This window comes from Vombatus ursinus, unplaced genomic scaffold (genome assembly GCF_900497805.2).
Source record: "Vombatus ursinus unplaced genomic scaffold, bare-nosed wombat genome assembly UNPS02014793.1, whole genome shotgun sequence".
NCBI classification, from domain to species: Eukaryota; Metazoa; Chordata; class Mammalia; order Diprotodontia; family Vombatidae; genus Vombatus; species Vombatus ursinus.
Window position 1 is genome coordinate 3,421,482 of NW_020954571.1, and position 17,403 is coordinate 3,438,884.

The following is a 17,403-nucleotide window of genomic DNA, read 5'->3' on the forward strand; positions in this document are numbered from 1 at the left end:
TAAATAGGTATTCAAAGAGCTCACCTTAAAACAGAGAAGTGTCTGAAATATCAGAGAATCTGAATCAGGGAATCTGGTCAACACTCAATGCTCTAAAAATTTAATACCAAAGTTTTCCAAAGAGGTTTTAAAGGTTAAAGATCTTTGGAATCATTGACTAACCCTCACACAAAGAAATTGCTTTATGTTAATTGTTAACATTTTTAAAAAATATTTCCCAATTATATTTTATTTTTTTTGGTGAGGGCAATTGGGGTTAAGTGACTTGCCCAGGGTCACACAGCTAGTGAGTGTTATGTGTCTGAGGTCGGATTTGAACTCAGATCCTCCTGACTCCAGGGCCGGTGCTCTATCCACTGCACCACCTAGCTGCCCCTGTTGTTAACATTTTTCAATGGTACAATTGGTGATAGGCTAGTTATATAGTCAAAGTAAGGGATGGGAGATGAGATAACCTGAGTATTCCATTGGCATCCATGAAATATCTTAATAGAAATAGGCTGTTTCCAGAAGCAGTGGGTTCCCCTTTATTTGAGGGCCTCAACCTCCAATAATCAAGTGTGTTATAGTAGGGATTCCTTTCATATATGGTTTGGATTGGATTCGGTAGCCTTTAAGGTCCTTCCACCTCAGCAATTCTGAGTAAGGCCTTCATCACTTTGGAAAGATCCTCTATGGAATATTTTGGGAAAGGGCATTGACAAGAATAACACAGGATGAGAAGGTAAGAGTGGGTTGCAGACTGTGCTGGTGGAAGAAATGCCCACTGAGTATAAAAAGATGTTCCTGGTAAAAATTGTGTGCACTGAACAAAATTGTACATTCTTCCCAATGATAAGTGTAGATACTACTAACATCCAAGATTGACAGATTTTAGACAGACAGAACCTTGGAGAAAGATTGATCCAACCCCCTCCTTTTGTAGCTAAGGATACTGCAAGTTCAGAAAAAGAGTGCAACTTGGCTAACAAGGCTTATTGTGCTCTTTCTACTATACCAGTATACTTAAATCCTTTAGACGTAATCTCTGGAGTCAAGACACATCACTGAACTAAGCTGCTGAAGTCGGAGAGTCTTTGGTTAGTAGGACATCATACTGATGAAGGTCCCTCTCAGAAAGAAAGAGGAAATTATTCAGTTGCAAAGTAAAGACTTTGGAAAAGTTCAAATGGCTATTATAGAATCATAGACTCCCAGAGTTAGCATCTATCAAAAGCTGTCCAGGCTGGGGGTGGGAAACCTGTGGCCTTGAGGCCACATGTGACCTTCTAGGTCCTTGGGCATGGCCTTTTGACTTAGTCCAAGTTTTACAGAACAAATCCTTTTATTAAGAAGATTTGTTCTGTGAAGTTTAGGTTCCCCACCCCTGATCTGGAACAATCTATGCCTAAGTACAACTCTCTTTACCAAAGCTTCAAAGAATGATCATGCAGGTTCTGCTCAGAAACATCCAGTGAAGGGGAAATCATTTTCTCCTAGGTCAGCCCATTCTGCCTTGGAATAACTCTCACTAAATGTGGCACACAAGTATTATCTGCTGTTCATTGCATATGAAAGACATGCTACTGACCCAGTGGCATTAGGGAACATCTCTGAATTGTATCTCTGATAGTAGAGAAGAGCTGTGCAGTGAAATCCACATCCTCTTACCCAGGTCCCCATCCAACCAAAAGTACATTTTCATGAGATGATTGATTATGGTTAGGGTTCATGGAATGGAGCAAAGTCAATTGTTCCATTAGAGGTTCACCCCCTAATCTCTGACTTCCTTAGGACTAAGCCCTAACCACTAGAGGGGAAGTCTGTGGAAAATGAAAACAAATGAGATGTTATCGCTTTGAGGAGTGACTGGTCACTGGCTTATTCTGTTGGCAACATGACCTCACATCCAAACTGCTGTGACTGATAACGATCACAAATCACCAGAAATCACACTAAACCTCTAACAATGTCATGTAAGGGCTACAGAAATGGAGGGCAAATGATATTTAGTACTTGGCACTGTCTGCACCTTCTTCATAGTTCTGATCAATCAGCTGGGTTTGGGAGTGCTCTGGCTCACCCTCTATGTTTATACTGTCAAGTTTCAACCAGAACAGTCATCATTTTTCCATTTTGTGAAATCTGGCAGGACATGTTTGTTTACATGGGATTTGGCTGATGTCTAATCTATCTCTCTGTTCTCAAAAGAGCATATCTACTCTGCCTTTGAACACGATAACATTAACATGGAGCAACATACTTCAAGAGAACTCAAAAAAATATGACTGTCTGTGCTGGGGCAAACAGTGAGGGACTGGCAATAGTTGGTTTGAGTTTATGTTGAATGCTTGGTCTTACAATGGCACATGGGACAAATATCTTTCAGAGGGTATGTGTTTACACAATGTCAGCTCTAGATAACCCTTGAATGAAAATAACAACTTAAACCAGCTCTTTACCTCTTTTTCCATCCCTTTGAATGGCCTGGGTTGACAGGTGCATTCTAAGACCTCTGAGAGGCCCTCTTCTTGTTCCTGATTGGCAATGGATAAATCACTACAACATGATTTCATTAATGAGTGCCCAGGGCAACCCCCTGCTGGGAAGACTTGCTCACTAGGCAGAAATATTTGAAAATAGGGAGGAAGGACATTAATTTTACCCAGTATGCTGCTCTGAGAATGCCTTTGGTCATGACAATAACAAAGAAGCATCGGATTCTGCAACCACTTTCCTCTACCTCAACTCACCCAGGTGGATTTTTGTTGCAATGGGGTTTTTTAGGCAGTAGCAAAGACATAAAATGAAAGAATCTTGAGTTTGGACCAGGGGAGATGGTAGTGGAGGAAAAGCCTGACATAGTAATTTCTTTCTTTAAATTCCCTAGCTCAACACTCGCAGGGGCCTGGAGAAAGAGATCAGTGGGTTGCTGAAATAGACCTATAAAGGTGTTACTGTCAGGAATAGCCTTCCTAGATGCAGAAATTGATCAGGAATTCAGGTTTGTCTCTGCTCATATTTGGGCCCACTCCTAACACACGCATTGTGCCATTTGTCAAAACTGTCATCAGCACTCACAGCTAAAAAAAAAGCTTCTTTTTGAAGGTTAGCAGCTGCAAAAAGCATTTCTAAGTGGGAAAGCAGGTGAGAAATCAACAAACACTTTAAAAATAGAAACACCAAATCCCCAAACAAACACATACACTCTGGTAACAAAACGGAGAAGAAGAAAAAATTAGCATAGGTTAAGGACTAAATCATCCTTACTTACCCTTCCACCCTTCTCTCCATTTGCTCCAGGGAAGCCAGGAAATCCAATAGAACCCTGCAATAAATGGAGGAAAGTCACATGAAATCAACTGGGCTGATGGATACTGAAAGATTTTAGAGAACTCTCTGGTGGTGTTGTTAGCCTCCACTAACCCTAACATACTTAAAAAGAACATACTGTAACTATTTACACCCCAAAGCCTCAACATGGATTTCAAAATCACAGAATTTCAGTGTGCAAGGAGCGTCAGAGGTCATTTGATTCAACGCTCACGTGGCTGGGAATCTCTTCTCTTGACATTCCCAAGAGGCTTGCCAGCTTATGCTTAGAGACTCTCAGAGAATGGGACATCCACTACATTTCAAGGCAGTCCATTTCACTTCTGGCTAGCTCTAATTATTAGGAAGTTTCTCTTTCTATGAAACTGCAATTTGCTTCTCTGAAACTTCCATACATTGCAGAATAAGGCTAATCCTTCTTTCTCATGACAACCTTTCAAATACTTGAAAAAAAGATATGATATACTCCCAATTCTTCTTTTCTCCAGAGTAAAAATCCTTAGTCTCTATAACTCATCCACATATGGCATGATCCTGAGACTGTAGAGCATCAGAGTGCCCTCTTTGAGACACTGTTGCTTTCAGTGATACCCAGAACTAAACACAATATCATAGCTAGAGTGTGACAAGGGCAGAATACAATAAGATTGTCATCTGTCTTGTTATGGACACTGTGTTGCTCTCTGAAAGTAGTTTAACTTTCTGTTAGCGTTTTCGGCCACCATATCTCACAATTTACTCATATCGATCTCTCGATCCCTGAAAACTTCCAGATTTTTTTCTTTTTTAAGATGATTTTCATCTTCCAGTAGTGGAAGACAAGGGTCACTTATTTATTCACTCAACATTTATTGAGCATCTATTACTATTTGCACATCCCTGTATTAGATGCTGTGGACAACACAGGGATAGGAAGGACCATCCCTGCCTTCAGGCAGCTTATAGTTCTGTTGTCATAGCAAAGAATTACCTGAGTCTCAAACATTTCTGCAGGATTAAAAACCAAGTGAGATAGGCAATACCCACTTACCTGCTGCTACTTCATCTGCCTATCATGCCCATTCAGACAAGCATGTGGGATGCACAGAGAAATTTGTAGTATCGTACTATAAATAGTATCAATGCTGTTATCTAGCAATGAGAATTCTGAATCTGGATGATATAAATGAAAGCGTTTAGTTCCTTAGTTCCTCTGGCTTTAATGAGATATCTAAAATAAATTTACTCTAATAAGTGCAAAGTTACCAATGTACTTCTCACCCAGCCAAAACACTAATTTCAGTAAATCTGTTCAACAAATATTCCTCATGAGCCTACAATAGGCAAGGGACCACATTGAGCACTAAATCCCCTGTGCCACTATATATTGTGCTCTGTACGTCTATACAAACCTTAAATAATATCTTTAACAGGAAAAGTATTCAATTCATGAAGTATCTTCCTGTTCTCTAAGTGAATTGCTTATTTACAATAATGTTCTTGCCTACATTACAGTTATCCAGACATGGTAATGTGCTTAGTTTCTTGGCACTTCTTTGAATTTGACAAAACTTGAATTTTAGACCAAGGATCTAAGTTCAATCGAAACTCTAATGAACTAAAGCAGCTAATTCGAAGGTGAAATCTTGCTTATCTCTAAGAGGAGCAGTATAATCTGAAAAATGATTTTTGATTTTTCTAATTCCTTCCAAAGAGAATCATAGCACTGAGAGCTGGCAGGAACCTCACAGATAATATAGTCCAACACTTTCATTTTCCGAAGGAGAAAACTGAAGCTCAGAGTTTAAGTGTATTGTCCAAACTCACAAAACTAGTAATTAGGAAACCTGGAATTCAGATATGTTCTTTTGACTCCAAATCCAGTTTTTCTTTCCTATTATACATCTCTGCTTCATTCTACCCTGTTAGAGATTAGTTGATATTTGGGTACTGGTCCTAACATGTATGTGCACATACAGAAATACATACACATACACACATACATATACACACATACACATGGGTTTAAAGTCTCTGCTGTCACATTTTCAAAAAGCTATTTGGAAGTCTGAAATAGATTTTCCATATTAGGCAGAGGACAATGGAAAAAATACTGGCTTTGGAGTCAGAAGACTTGGGTTTTAATCCTGAATTTACCATTTACTACCTGCTTGCCCTTGGGCATTTAACCTCTCTGGACCTCTGTTTCCTCACCTGTGAAATAAGGGAGATGGATCAGATGACCTCCAAAGTCCCTTAGAATTCTACAACCTATGATAGCTACAATCTGTATCTACACACACACACACATACTCACATCCTGTTCTCTCCCTCTCTCTGTCTCTCTCTCTGTCTCTCTGTCTCTCTCTCTCTCTCTCTGCCTCTTCTTGTCACTCCCTTCTCCTCCTACTCCATCTCCAGCCAACAATTTGGTGTTGGTGGCTAAAGAGATAATTGTCCAGATGCCAACCTTTTTTATTTCCTATGTATACAGAGAGCATTACAGTTTCTAGCTGCAGTGGGAGTTGCAGGGCCTGCCACAGATAGATGTTTTCATAAATCACATAATGCTCCCCTAGCCCTAATGCCTCCACTGCATATAAATGATGTGCTTACATATTGTAGGTGTGACTATTAGTATTCCATAGAACTGTTTTCAATCCATCTTTCCTTAACCAGGGTTACATTACTGAGGACTCCTGTCTCAGCCCACTCTCTTTCCTTTGTTAGCATGACTGACTATAGTCAAACTCTGTCAAGCAGCCAGCTAAAGGTATCCTGGAATAGGCATCATATGTAAATATACTATGGAGATGAAACACTCTTTTGCTGTTAATTATGTCTCCAGTGTCAAACAACCAGTTATTTTTTAAGGAAGAACCATGAATAATAAAACATGGAGCTTGGATAAAATAATTTTTAAATAGTTCCCAAAGCCTCCAGGAGCTGTTAGAACTAGACTAGAACATGATTTCATGTAGGAAAAGTTCTTGTCTTTTGTTTACACTTGGTTCCAGGCAAATGACCTTCAAATCTCCAAAGTGATTCTTCCTGATAGCAGATTAAGTTTCGCAAGCTTTGAACATCTGCAGCTCAATAGCTGATATCAGCCAAATGATGCTGTAGAAAGCAAGTCACAGTCCAGCTTTGTATGTGCTGGGTGGGATACATTCACTTTTCATTCTTGCTTTGGACAGGTCAACTACAGAACAGGCCCCTGTTTCCAACTCAGCTACAAACATGCTATGGTCAAGAAGCAGAGACATACTTTAAAAGCAAAATGAATCACAAAAAAGGTCATGACTAGTGATGGAGAAGAGGCAACAATGTGAAAGAAAGGGGTGAAGGAGGCTAGAGGCCAAAGGAGGAGACTGGCATGAGTAATACATTTAAGAGGAAACGTTTAACCCATCCTTAAGTTACCTTTGGACCTTGTCTTCCAGGGTAGCCTGGTAAACCTGGGACTCCAAGTTTTCCCTGGAATAGCAACAGAAACACCAAATATTGAGTTTGGGGGGCAAACTTTATATTTATATTGAGGTACAGACAGAACATAAACACTTGTTGGGATGGTAATACAGGAGAAATATCGTTTCTGAGAGCTTAGGGATGCAGAAGAGACATTCAAATCAGTTTTCTTCAAGGGTGATATTTCTAAGCTATGATAAGATGATGTTAGCCAGACAAAGGCAATGATTTATAAGTAGGAGAAACTAAAGCAATCTGATTTGCAGCTCTGTAGTGAAACTGTCTGAACTGATAGCCAAGATGAAGACACATTTATGGTGTCCTATGGTCTCATGAGGAATGGTTCCCAGCAATTATAACAACTCACATTTGTATAGCACTCTACATTCTCTCGTTTGGTCCTATCAAGTCAAATTACAGATAGTTAGGAATACTGTGTGCTCAGCCCAATGCCTAGGCACTCTGGGGGAAATAGAGAAAGAGAAGATATGGCCCCTGTCGTCAGGATCATGTGAGTTGAGAGGGCAAGAATTACACATATGGAACAAGGACAGACACTATAGGGTCATGAATGAGCTCATGCTCTGGGAGTTGAGAAAAATGTGCCTTCCCAGGGAAAAACTGAGTTACTCAATCAATAAATCAGGGAATCAACAAGCATTATTATGTTATGGATTAGATATTAGCATAGGCACCAGCAATGCAAATTGAAAGAAAAAAATTCCTATTCTCAAGGAGCTTACATTTGAATGGGGAAGACAACAAATGCAAATATCAAGAAAATAAATACAAATTAGTTAAATACAAGATATTATGGGAGGGAAGGCACTAGCAGGTGGGGGAATTAGGAAAGGTTTCATAGAGAAAGTGATGCTTCAGCTGAGTCCTGAAGGAAACCAGAGTTTTGAAGAGGCAGAGGCATGGAAGAAGTGCATGCCAGGCATGGGGGATAGCCAGGGCAAAGGCACAGCAATGAGAAATGTGCTGTTTAGTATGTTTGGCTCCTGGTGTACAGGAAGGGATGTAATGTTCAATAAGGTTGGAAAGATAGGTTGGGGCAGGTTGTGAAGTACTTTAAAAGTTAAATAGAGAACTTGATATTTTATCAGAGGTAATAAAGGGCCTCTGAAGTTAATTAATTGGGAAAGGAACAGACCTGTGCTCAAGTCACTTTGGTAACAGCGTGGAGAATGGCCTATAGTCATAAGATACTGGAGCTAGAAAGGTTAATTGTGAGGCTGTTGCAATAATCCATGATGGGGAGTGAGGGGCCTGAACTTAAGTGCCCAGAGACAGCCTCAAAAGCGCATCAATCAATCCCCCGAAGTTCAGAATGTAATGGAGAGAGAATTAAGAATTGTGTGGAAAAGGAATTTGAATCAGAAATTAGAGCTAGATCTACTTGCTAGTTTGAGCCATAGCAAACAACTCTGAGAAGTAGATATAAATAGAGAGGTGAGGAGGAATGTGTCTGATACAGCAGTGCTCCTGAGTCTTCCTGAGTTCAAACTGGGACAAAGATAAAGACTCTTTCCCGAGCTATTCTCACCAACCCTTCCCAACTAAGATTTACCTTTTCTCCGGCAGGACCAAGGGGACCTGGGTCCCCATTAGGACCACCACGACCTTTTGGGCCTTCTGGGCCATCTTCTCCTCTAGGTCCAGGTGGCCCAATCTCACCCTATGAATAAAATAAACGAACAAAAGAGATCAAAGGTGAGGATGACACAGAAAAATATTTCTCCTTCCTCAGCCCCTTTTCTCCTCCATAAAACATCCCATCTCCCATTGCCCCTGTCTTGCTCAGTATCTAAAATAGGAAATGGGAGCTATTGAGCACCTCATAGAAAGTAACACTTTGGCTTGCATTCTGCCTCCTGCCTCGATGGAGCAGATGACAGGTTTCCATTGTTACGGGCAAAATGGAGCTATTGTGTGGTAAATTATAGGCCTGCATTCAGTCAGCTATGTTGGACTCATTGCATGGAGGTTAAGTTGCTATTTTCCTCAGGCTTGTGGGATCTTACACCTCAATTATCTCCTCTAAATCTAGTGCCTCTTGGCTAAAATAACTTGGGTTCACAATGGCTGTGCTCAATTCATTCTTCCAGAAATACTTCAGAATCTTCCAAGTAACCTCTAGCAAGGGAATATGGGAAGGAACTATTTTCTTGCTCAGAAACTCTATAAGGTGTGAACAATTCAGGCTCATCCTTAGAAAATGGTTAGAAATGGCCTGCCTGTTAATGGGATCTCCCCTGAGTTTTTTTTTTATTAGGGCATCTGTAAAACAGCTGCAAAAAAATAACTCACAAACTATAACAACAAAGCATATGGCATGGGAAAAAAAGGCAATGACTTACTTATTCACGATTTCTTGGGTCCTACTGGAGTCTCAAATAACCCATTATCCCCAAGCAGGCCTATTTTATTTCCACATTCATACTCAAAAAAAAAAAAAAACCAAAGCCCAAATAAAGAATTTTGTTAATGGTAAATAAGGGTTGGCCCTTTCCTTTGAGTATGTATTTTTTATAATCTCTTTCAGAGCAACCTGAGTTCCAAATAGATGCACTTAATCTTCAAAAGGGAATAACATACCAGAATTTTCATGTCAAGTTGATATGTACATAGGTAGCTACAAGGGATTATAAGGATGAGAACCAATGTAGTATTTCAGGAACCCTGGCCTCTGAGGAAAGTTCCAGAATTGCTATGCTATTTCCAGTTTGTGTATCATGGATGTAATTATTTAATATGAGGTACAGATTCCTTTATTTACCTAGTCCTATATATATATATATATATATATATATATATGTATATGTATGTATATGTGTGTGTGTGTGTACACCCATAGCTATAGTGTTTGTCTATTGCCTGTCAGACTGAGGTGAAACAGATTAAAAAGCTACTTCCTCATTGAATTATCTCTTGAAAAAAACCTCCTGGACAAGCGTGTTCTACAGCTGTTGTGACTACTGGTAATCTTAGAGAAATTTATTTTTTTTCTTTCTTTCATTCATTTGTTTTCCTTTTTTTCTCTTTCTCCCTTTCTTTCTCTCCTCTACTTTCCTTCCTTCCTCTTTTTCCCAGTGGCCTATTCATTCTGAAGTTATTAGGGAAACTTCAAAGATCTCCCACCAGGGCAGCTTGCCCTGTGCTGCTCTAGATAGGAATCTGACTTGAGACAGCTTTCTGGTTCATTTGCATTACCCTCTCCTCATATGTATTAGAGCACAGCCTGGTGGCTCTGTGTTGTGTGTGTGTGCGGGCCACTGAACCCTATATTCCCTCAGCAAAGCCTGTCTTCATCTGTAGCAGAGCTGAAATATTCATTACAAGAGCAAGGTGGGTTGTTACAACTTCTTTCCTTCATTTCCCAACAGTGAATGACAGAACACAAGGCTATTTGCAAGTCCTAGAAAATAGTTGCTATGGATTCAAGGACTCAGCATGGAAAGTTACACCTGCCTGGAGTGGTGGAAAGGGCACTAGCAGCCAGGAGACCTGGTTCTAGTCCAAACTCCGCCACCAACTTGGGCAAGTAACTTCCCTGCATTGTGCAGTTTTCCTCATCTGTAAAATGAAGGGAATTGGAGTGATGGTTTGATTCTACTGAAGGTTCCTTTCTGCTCTGGCATTCTGTCATTCTCCCTCATCCCAAAGACGGTCCTGGGATTTTACAGCTACATACATAAAGACTGTACTTCTAAACTCTCCAGACTGCCAAAGAGAAGATATGGCAGGCTCTAAATACTCACTCGGTCTCCCTTAATGCCCATGTCACCTTTAAATCCAGGAAAGCCATCTTCACCCTGAATAATGCAAAAGGAAAAAAAATACATATGTAAGGATGGACGTAGAGACATGTGCAATGCGGTTGTATCCAGTTCACTAGTATGGATGATTATGTGCTACTTATATAAATTCAAAGCTAATGCAATCCTTACTCAGATATGTTTCATTATGCACCCTGAGTCCATCAACTTATACTTCATCATCATCCACCCCAGTTTTAAAGTATTTCATAGGAGGACCAGGATGGTTAGACTTTTGTCTACAAATATAAATATACATTTGTATACAAATATAAATATATATATACACATATATCTGTATCCATATATTTCTGTATCTATTGTATATATGCAAATATAAATATATATACACACATATATTTCTATATATACCTATTGTATATATACAAATATAAATATATATATATATATGCACATATATCTATATGTATTTCCACATCTATTTATCTATCTATTTATCTATTTTCCCCCTGTGTTTTGAAGTTAGGAACTCCTTGAAATAGTCTTGAACATTCCCAGAGAAAATGAAATAGTTGGTAATACTACTCTAAAGTGACATCAGATGCTCTTAATTCTCCTTATTGATAAAAGGTGGCATTATCTTAGATCCCCTTTTAGTCTGGCCTGCACATTCCCTAACAAGGGAATGTCAAATAGGGAGCCCTCTAAAAAAGCTAGCTGTGAGGGTGGCTGTATTTTCACAGATAGAGAGCTGGGCATACAATTTTTATTCCCATTATAAGGAAGAGGAGTTCTTTAGCTCTCTATTCTATTTGTACACTCACCAAGGACTAAGAGGAGGAGGCCTTTAGAAAAATACCCAGCCCCTGAAACCAAGCCAAGTTGTAAATGTTCAAGGTCCCGACTTGGGGAGCTCATATGTCAAGGAATAACATAATTCTTGATGAAATGATGAGGGCACTGCTGTCACCAACTAGCAGTGTGTCCCCTGCCAGGACCGATGTCTCTGACATCCGTATAAATGCTGGCAACTTATCAGTAACAGCCACAAATTATTCTGGAGCACTGTAGAGTCTATTTTTCCCTCTCCAGAACTATTTCACACTCTACTTCAATAAAGCCCAGAGGATAGTGGCAATAATTCCTCAGAAATGAAGCTTTCAGAGCTGAACCCACGAGGTACCATTTCAAACAATAAGTACAAACATGTCTTTCTGGTAAATGTGCCAATGTTAATATTCAATTTAGACCAATTAATCAGATTATGTGCATACCATGTGCTTATGGTATAATGGTTTCATAAAAGTCATCTGTCTTTGTGTTTTAGCCCTTAGAATTGTTAATTCTATACAGGCAGGGACTATGTCATGTAACCTTTGTTTTCTAGTAGCAAGCAAAGTGTTCTCTACATAATTCAGGATAGGGGATCTTAGGCTTTTTGTGTGTTTCATGGACCCCTTTGGCGATCTGGTAAAGCCCTTCTCAGAATAATGTATGTAAATGCATGAAATAAAATCCATAATACTAAGAACCTCTGCTTTAGGAGTTAAAAAAATGTTTGCTGAATAAAGGACTCAATGAAAAATAATGTGCCTGGCTCTGTTCTGGATGCAAATGATACAAAAATATTCTTTCAGTGGGGTGGGGATGAGTTAGGGGGTAGTGACAAAGGGGCAAAAAAGTTTTTTTTAAAGAAAACAGCATTAATAAAACATTAACAAATACACAGAAGAAAACCAAAGTAGTTCAGAAGGGAGCAAAAATAAACAGGATGATTTTGTTAGTATCTTGTTAAATGAAATAAATGTATACTTAAAAAACAAGCTGCATGAAGCAGAAATTCAGATTGTTATACAATTCTCTTATTTGCTTCTTGCACATTGGAATATTTGTTGATAATTGTTAAGTCTATAATTAAAAACATTAAGATAAAACAGTCTCTGTTGTCAATATGTGCTTAAATCCATGAAAAGACCTTTGGACTTGGTTAAGCAGTTCCTTAATTCCTTCATTTTCAAAGAGGACCAAGGATGTGATGATGTGATAGGTAATATTTTGACTCGTGCATAAATTGGGTTTAAGAGATGCAGAGTTGCACAAAGTCATCAGACTCACTTTCAATTCCAGAGTGATCAAAGTCCAGTGGCAAGACAAAAGTCAAGATGGCTGGTGACGGACAGGGATACGGTGGATGACTTTTGTGTCTTTAATGTCTCACCAAACTCAACATTGCCTGCTTCAGCCACCTTCCTGGCCATTGGAACACGTTTTGTCTATTCCACTGGGGGAAGTCTTCACATGTATGGGCTAGACATCCTTCTAACTCACCAGTGGGTTAGAGACCTGTCAGTTACTCTCAACCTAGTTTAGCCCATCTACCAGGACAATTTTATTGGGATGTGGCCACTGTGCACACTACAGCTTTTTTGGAGCCCTGGGTGACAGTTGAGGGCCAAATAGATGCCAAAAGTGGATGAGCAGCCCTGAAAAAGGCTCCGAAAGCCCTTACACCGGAGGTGCTAGTCCAAAAATACTTATTCCCTTGCCTTTCCCTTAAGAGGATCGCAATGTTCTCTGTGGCAGATCCACCATTGGAAAACAGAGATATTTAGGGGAAGATAGAAGTGTACTATTGCCTTTTTTGTTCCCTTTTCTCTATAAATAGTTGGTCTGCTATGAAATGTTTATTATCCAAGTCTACACTTAACAGGTACCTTTATAAAGCACTTCCATTATTGCTGGGCTTTCTATTCATCCAGACCCATGCTTTCATTGATTTAAGGAACTCCTCAGGAAGAAACCAGCCATCCCCCCTACAATTTATAGGCTTAGAAGAGTTGCCTAGTGCCCAAAGAGGTTAAATAGCTCACTTAGGGTCATATAGCTTACTTACATCTATGGAAGGGGATATTTAATCTCATACATTTCAGAAAAAGAGGGGAAAAGTTAAAGGTTAAGAAATCAGACTAGTGAAATAATAAAAACAGGTTCTAAGGGGCACTTTTTGAGAGGGGCCTCTTCCAGGTCTTGGCAGGTATGGTGGGTACCTTAGAAGCATGTAGCAAAAGTTACACAGGAAAGCTGGTTTAACTAGAGGTCTAGAATGGCAATTCAGCAGATTACTACCACCATGACCCTAGGTCAGTGGTGTCAAACTCCAAAAGAAATTGAGCCAAATGGGGTCACTAACCCACATAAGGATCTCTATGGGCAGCAACTTGCCTTAGAAAACCGCATATTAACATTATCTATGTACTATTGTATTTTTATTTATTTTATGAAATATTTTCCAATTAAATTTTAATGTGTTGGGGGCTGTGTGTTCTGAAGCTTCTAAGAAACCTTAAGTCATCTTCAGGAGAGTTTTAATTCTCATTGTTCTATAGAAACATAAGGGTATGGTGGAACAGCCACTAGATCTGAAATCAAAGGGCCTGAGTTCAAATTGTAGTTCTGCCATTTACTGGCTCTGTAATGCTGGGCAAATGGTCCTTTCTCTCTTTGTTCCATTTTCCTAATACATCAAGTAGAAGGGCTAGACTAAATGACACCCAAGGTACTTTCTAGCTTTAAGCTATTATCATATTTTATTCTAATACTTCGGGTCTTTGTTGTTGTTTTTATTCAGTCATTTCAATCATGTCTGACTCTTTGTGACCCCATTTGGGGTTTTCTTGGTGAAGATACTAGAGTGGTTTGCCATTTCCTTTTCCAACTCATTGTACAGATGAAGAAACTGAGCAAAGAAGGTTAAGTGACTCTCTCAGGTTCACACAGCTACTAAGTGTTTGAGGCTGCGTTTGATCACGTGAATCACTTTACTTTCCTGGGTCTCACTTTTCTTCATGATGGGGTGAGACAAGATAATTCATTGTTAATGTCCCTTCCAGCCTTTTGATGTGAAGTAGATTGAAGAATGCAAATTTCTGAAGATGTCAGGGTAGTGGAAGACAGGAGTTTAACCAAAGATGTGCTGGAGACAACTCAAACTAGTGGGCCAGTTGTTACGCTTCAAGTGTGGGCATTTACTCCTTAGAAAACAGCAAACGCCACAAATCAGGATTTAATTTATTGATTTCTCGACTGTCTAGACTTAAATTGATAAAGCAATGATGCAGATTAAACTGAAAAGGGTGTCATGTATGCTTGGAGAGCCAGTTGTTAAACCTTTACCAGCACAACACAGAGTTTAACTATAAACAAAATTATGGTATCACCAAGTAGCACCTGATATTACCGGTGCACTTTATCGTGCTTGTCTCAAAGGCTTCCTTCTTACTGACGCCAGTGGCCTCCAAACTGGCCTTGTGGCAGTGAGAACTTTACATTTGACAAGCTCTGGGGTCAGACTGAGGAAAAAGAACACTTCTCAGGTCACCTCTGGACTTCTGCAGAACACTTCCAGTCAGTCACTCACATGAATAGCCCTTTCTTCTTTGGGAAGGAATGAAATATGCTGCATAGTGCTGGACTTGGAGTTAAGAAGACTTGAGTTCAACTCTCAGCCCTGACATTCTTTATGTGCCTCTGTTTCCTTATCTGTAAAACGAGGACGATAATGCCCACAGCATTTAATCCCTGGGGTCTGGGGAGGGGGGGGTCAGTGTTCATCTTAAATGAGATAATGTAAGTAGAGTTCTTTACAAACCATAGAGACATTCTTCTTTTTATTTTTTCTGTCCAGGAACAATATCCACCCAGATTGAAATCAGTTCCCTTCAAAATCCTGGAAAACCAAAATCCAGTATGGCCCAGTGATGCTCTTCTAAACAAAGACCCAAACATTTGGGTAGATCTCATGAACCAGAGGACAATTCACCTTGGCTTGCTGAAATGCTTTCCAAAAAAAAAAAATAGATACTCACCTTTTCACCCTTGGTGCCTTTCAAACCACGGATGCCATCTGCCCCCTATGCAGAAAAGAAGAGGAAGACATCATAAATTTTATTCCTTAATACACATTAATAGACATTGTATAATGCAAAGATCTTAGACTTATGACAAAGCCCCAGGGTTCTGGGAATCCATTGATCTCTTAGTTGCCTGTAAGATGTGTCCAGGTTTACACAAGGCAAATATCATTCCTGCTCTATTCTACCCTCTAGGAAAGGTGTTTCCTTGGACATGAGGCTCTCTGAGGTCACCTGTAATATAGTTTTCCTAAACTAACCTTGAAATCATGCAGAAAAAGGGGCATTATTATGGAGTAATCTAGAGGATAACCATGAGACTTGTCATCACTGAAAGGGAAAGATGGCTGAAAGTGCTTCTCACCTGACAGAGAAGAGGTGGACTACAGTTCACTACTATATAGTGGTGGAATGGGGCACACATTTTCAGATATGGACAATATGTTGGTTTATTTTGCTTGACTAAAATAATTTGCTAAAAGAGTTTACTTGGGGAATGGAGGTGGGGGAGGGTCACTTGGAAGTAGCAATGATTTTTTTTTCGTGAGGCAATTGGGGTTAAGTGACTTGCCCAAAGTCGCACAGCTAGTGAGTGTTATGTGTCTGAGACCGGATTTGAACTCAGGTCCTCCTGACTTAAGGGCCAGTGCTCCATCCACTGTGCTACCTAGCTGCTCCAATGATTTTTTAAGACCATCAATAAACCATTTAAAAAGAAAGATATGAACCTATGATCACTGAGCTGGGAGTCCAGAAACTTAGGATCTATTATCTGTGAGACTACTAACAAATAAGTGATCTTAGGCAAGGTATTTTATATCTCTAGACCCAGTTTTCCCATTTATCAAATGAGAAAGTTGGACCAGAGGATCTCTAGGAGCCTCTGCAGTGGTTAAGAAATGGTACTATATAATGGAAAGATACTGACCTGATTGGACATGGGGGGAGGATGAAGAATGGAATTAATAAACTATCAAGCTGAAGCTGAAGTTCTATATTTTCCTTGGGACCACTGCCTGATTTCCTTAGACATTGGGCACATGTTAATTTTATGGCTGGTCTTCACACTAATCTGCCACCTGACAGCTAATGACTTCCCACCTTGCATTCCCAGCCCAGGCAGTATCAAGCTAAATAAATTGATCATGTATTAAAAGCTTTTTCAAGTCATCCTCTGTGTTGAATCCCCACTCCAGGGAAAGCAGGGCCGCACCCTCCAAATTAATGTTCGTAACAGAAACCCAGCAGGGTGGATGGCTTGGCACAGCCACACTTCTCTCTGCAAGAAAGATGGTTTTTCAAGTGCCCTCTTGTGGCAAGAGGTTTCCTGAGCCCATTTGGCTCCAAACCTTGAGCCAAGAGTCTCAAGCTGGTAGTGACCTCATTTCTGCCCCTGAGGCTGTGAGAAGCCTGGGAGGCTGGATCTGCAAGAACCCAGGGCTGCATTCAGTGAACCTGTCATATGGGGAGTGGAGGCAGCAGCCTGAAGTGACAGTAAATTCTGACATCTGTAAGCACACCAGCATTTAATCAACCTCTGGGCGGGCAGGGAGAGACTAAGAACTAAATAGAGGATAAAGTATGTAATTATCCTGAAGTCCTTATTACCAGTCTTAGGAAAGGAGACACACAGTCAAGTGCTGTCTGGCACTCCCCTCCTCCTTTCAAGCTGCCTTGTTTACTATTAAGCCGTACTAGGTACCCAAACCTTTAACTCTGATAGAAATGCGGCCGACACCAAGATTCCTGGCACACACAGCAAAGAGATGCTAAGGGGAAATGGAGCCCTCGTATCAATCCACAGACACCATGGGTGGAAAAGGTAGCTTAGCAATGGCTATTATTAATGTAGGCTGACATTAATTATGTTAATATGGGTCAAACCATTAGCCTTCTATTGAACTGCACCTGGTATTGTGAGATTGTTACAGAAATAGCATAGCCCCCTCCAA

At 40.0% G+C, this 17,403-nt stretch overlaps 1 protein-coding gene across 2 annotated transcripts in view; it reads right to left on the reverse strand.

Moving 5' to 3' along the window:
• Window positions 1-17,403, reverse strand: part of COL5A1 (collagen type V alpha 1 chain) — a 303,659-nt gene that overhangs the window by 66,513 nt on the left and 219,743 nt on the right. For both annotated transcript variants that reach the window (XM_027869258.1, XM_027869257.1), the window contains exons 28-32: window positions 15,407-15,451; window positions 10,524-10,577; window positions 8,333-8,440; window positions 6,715-6,768; window positions 3,254-3,307 (exon numbers count right to left, since the gene is read on the reverse strand). In XM_027869258.1, coding sequence (XP_027725059.1) covers window positions 3,254-3,307; window positions 6,715-6,768; window positions 8,333-8,440; window positions 10,524-10,577; window positions 15,407-15,451 — 315 coding nt within the window. The remainder of the gene's footprint in view (window positions 1-3,253; window positions 3,308-6,714; window positions 6,769-8,332; window positions 8,441-10,523; window positions 10,578-15,406; window positions 15,452-17,403) is intronic.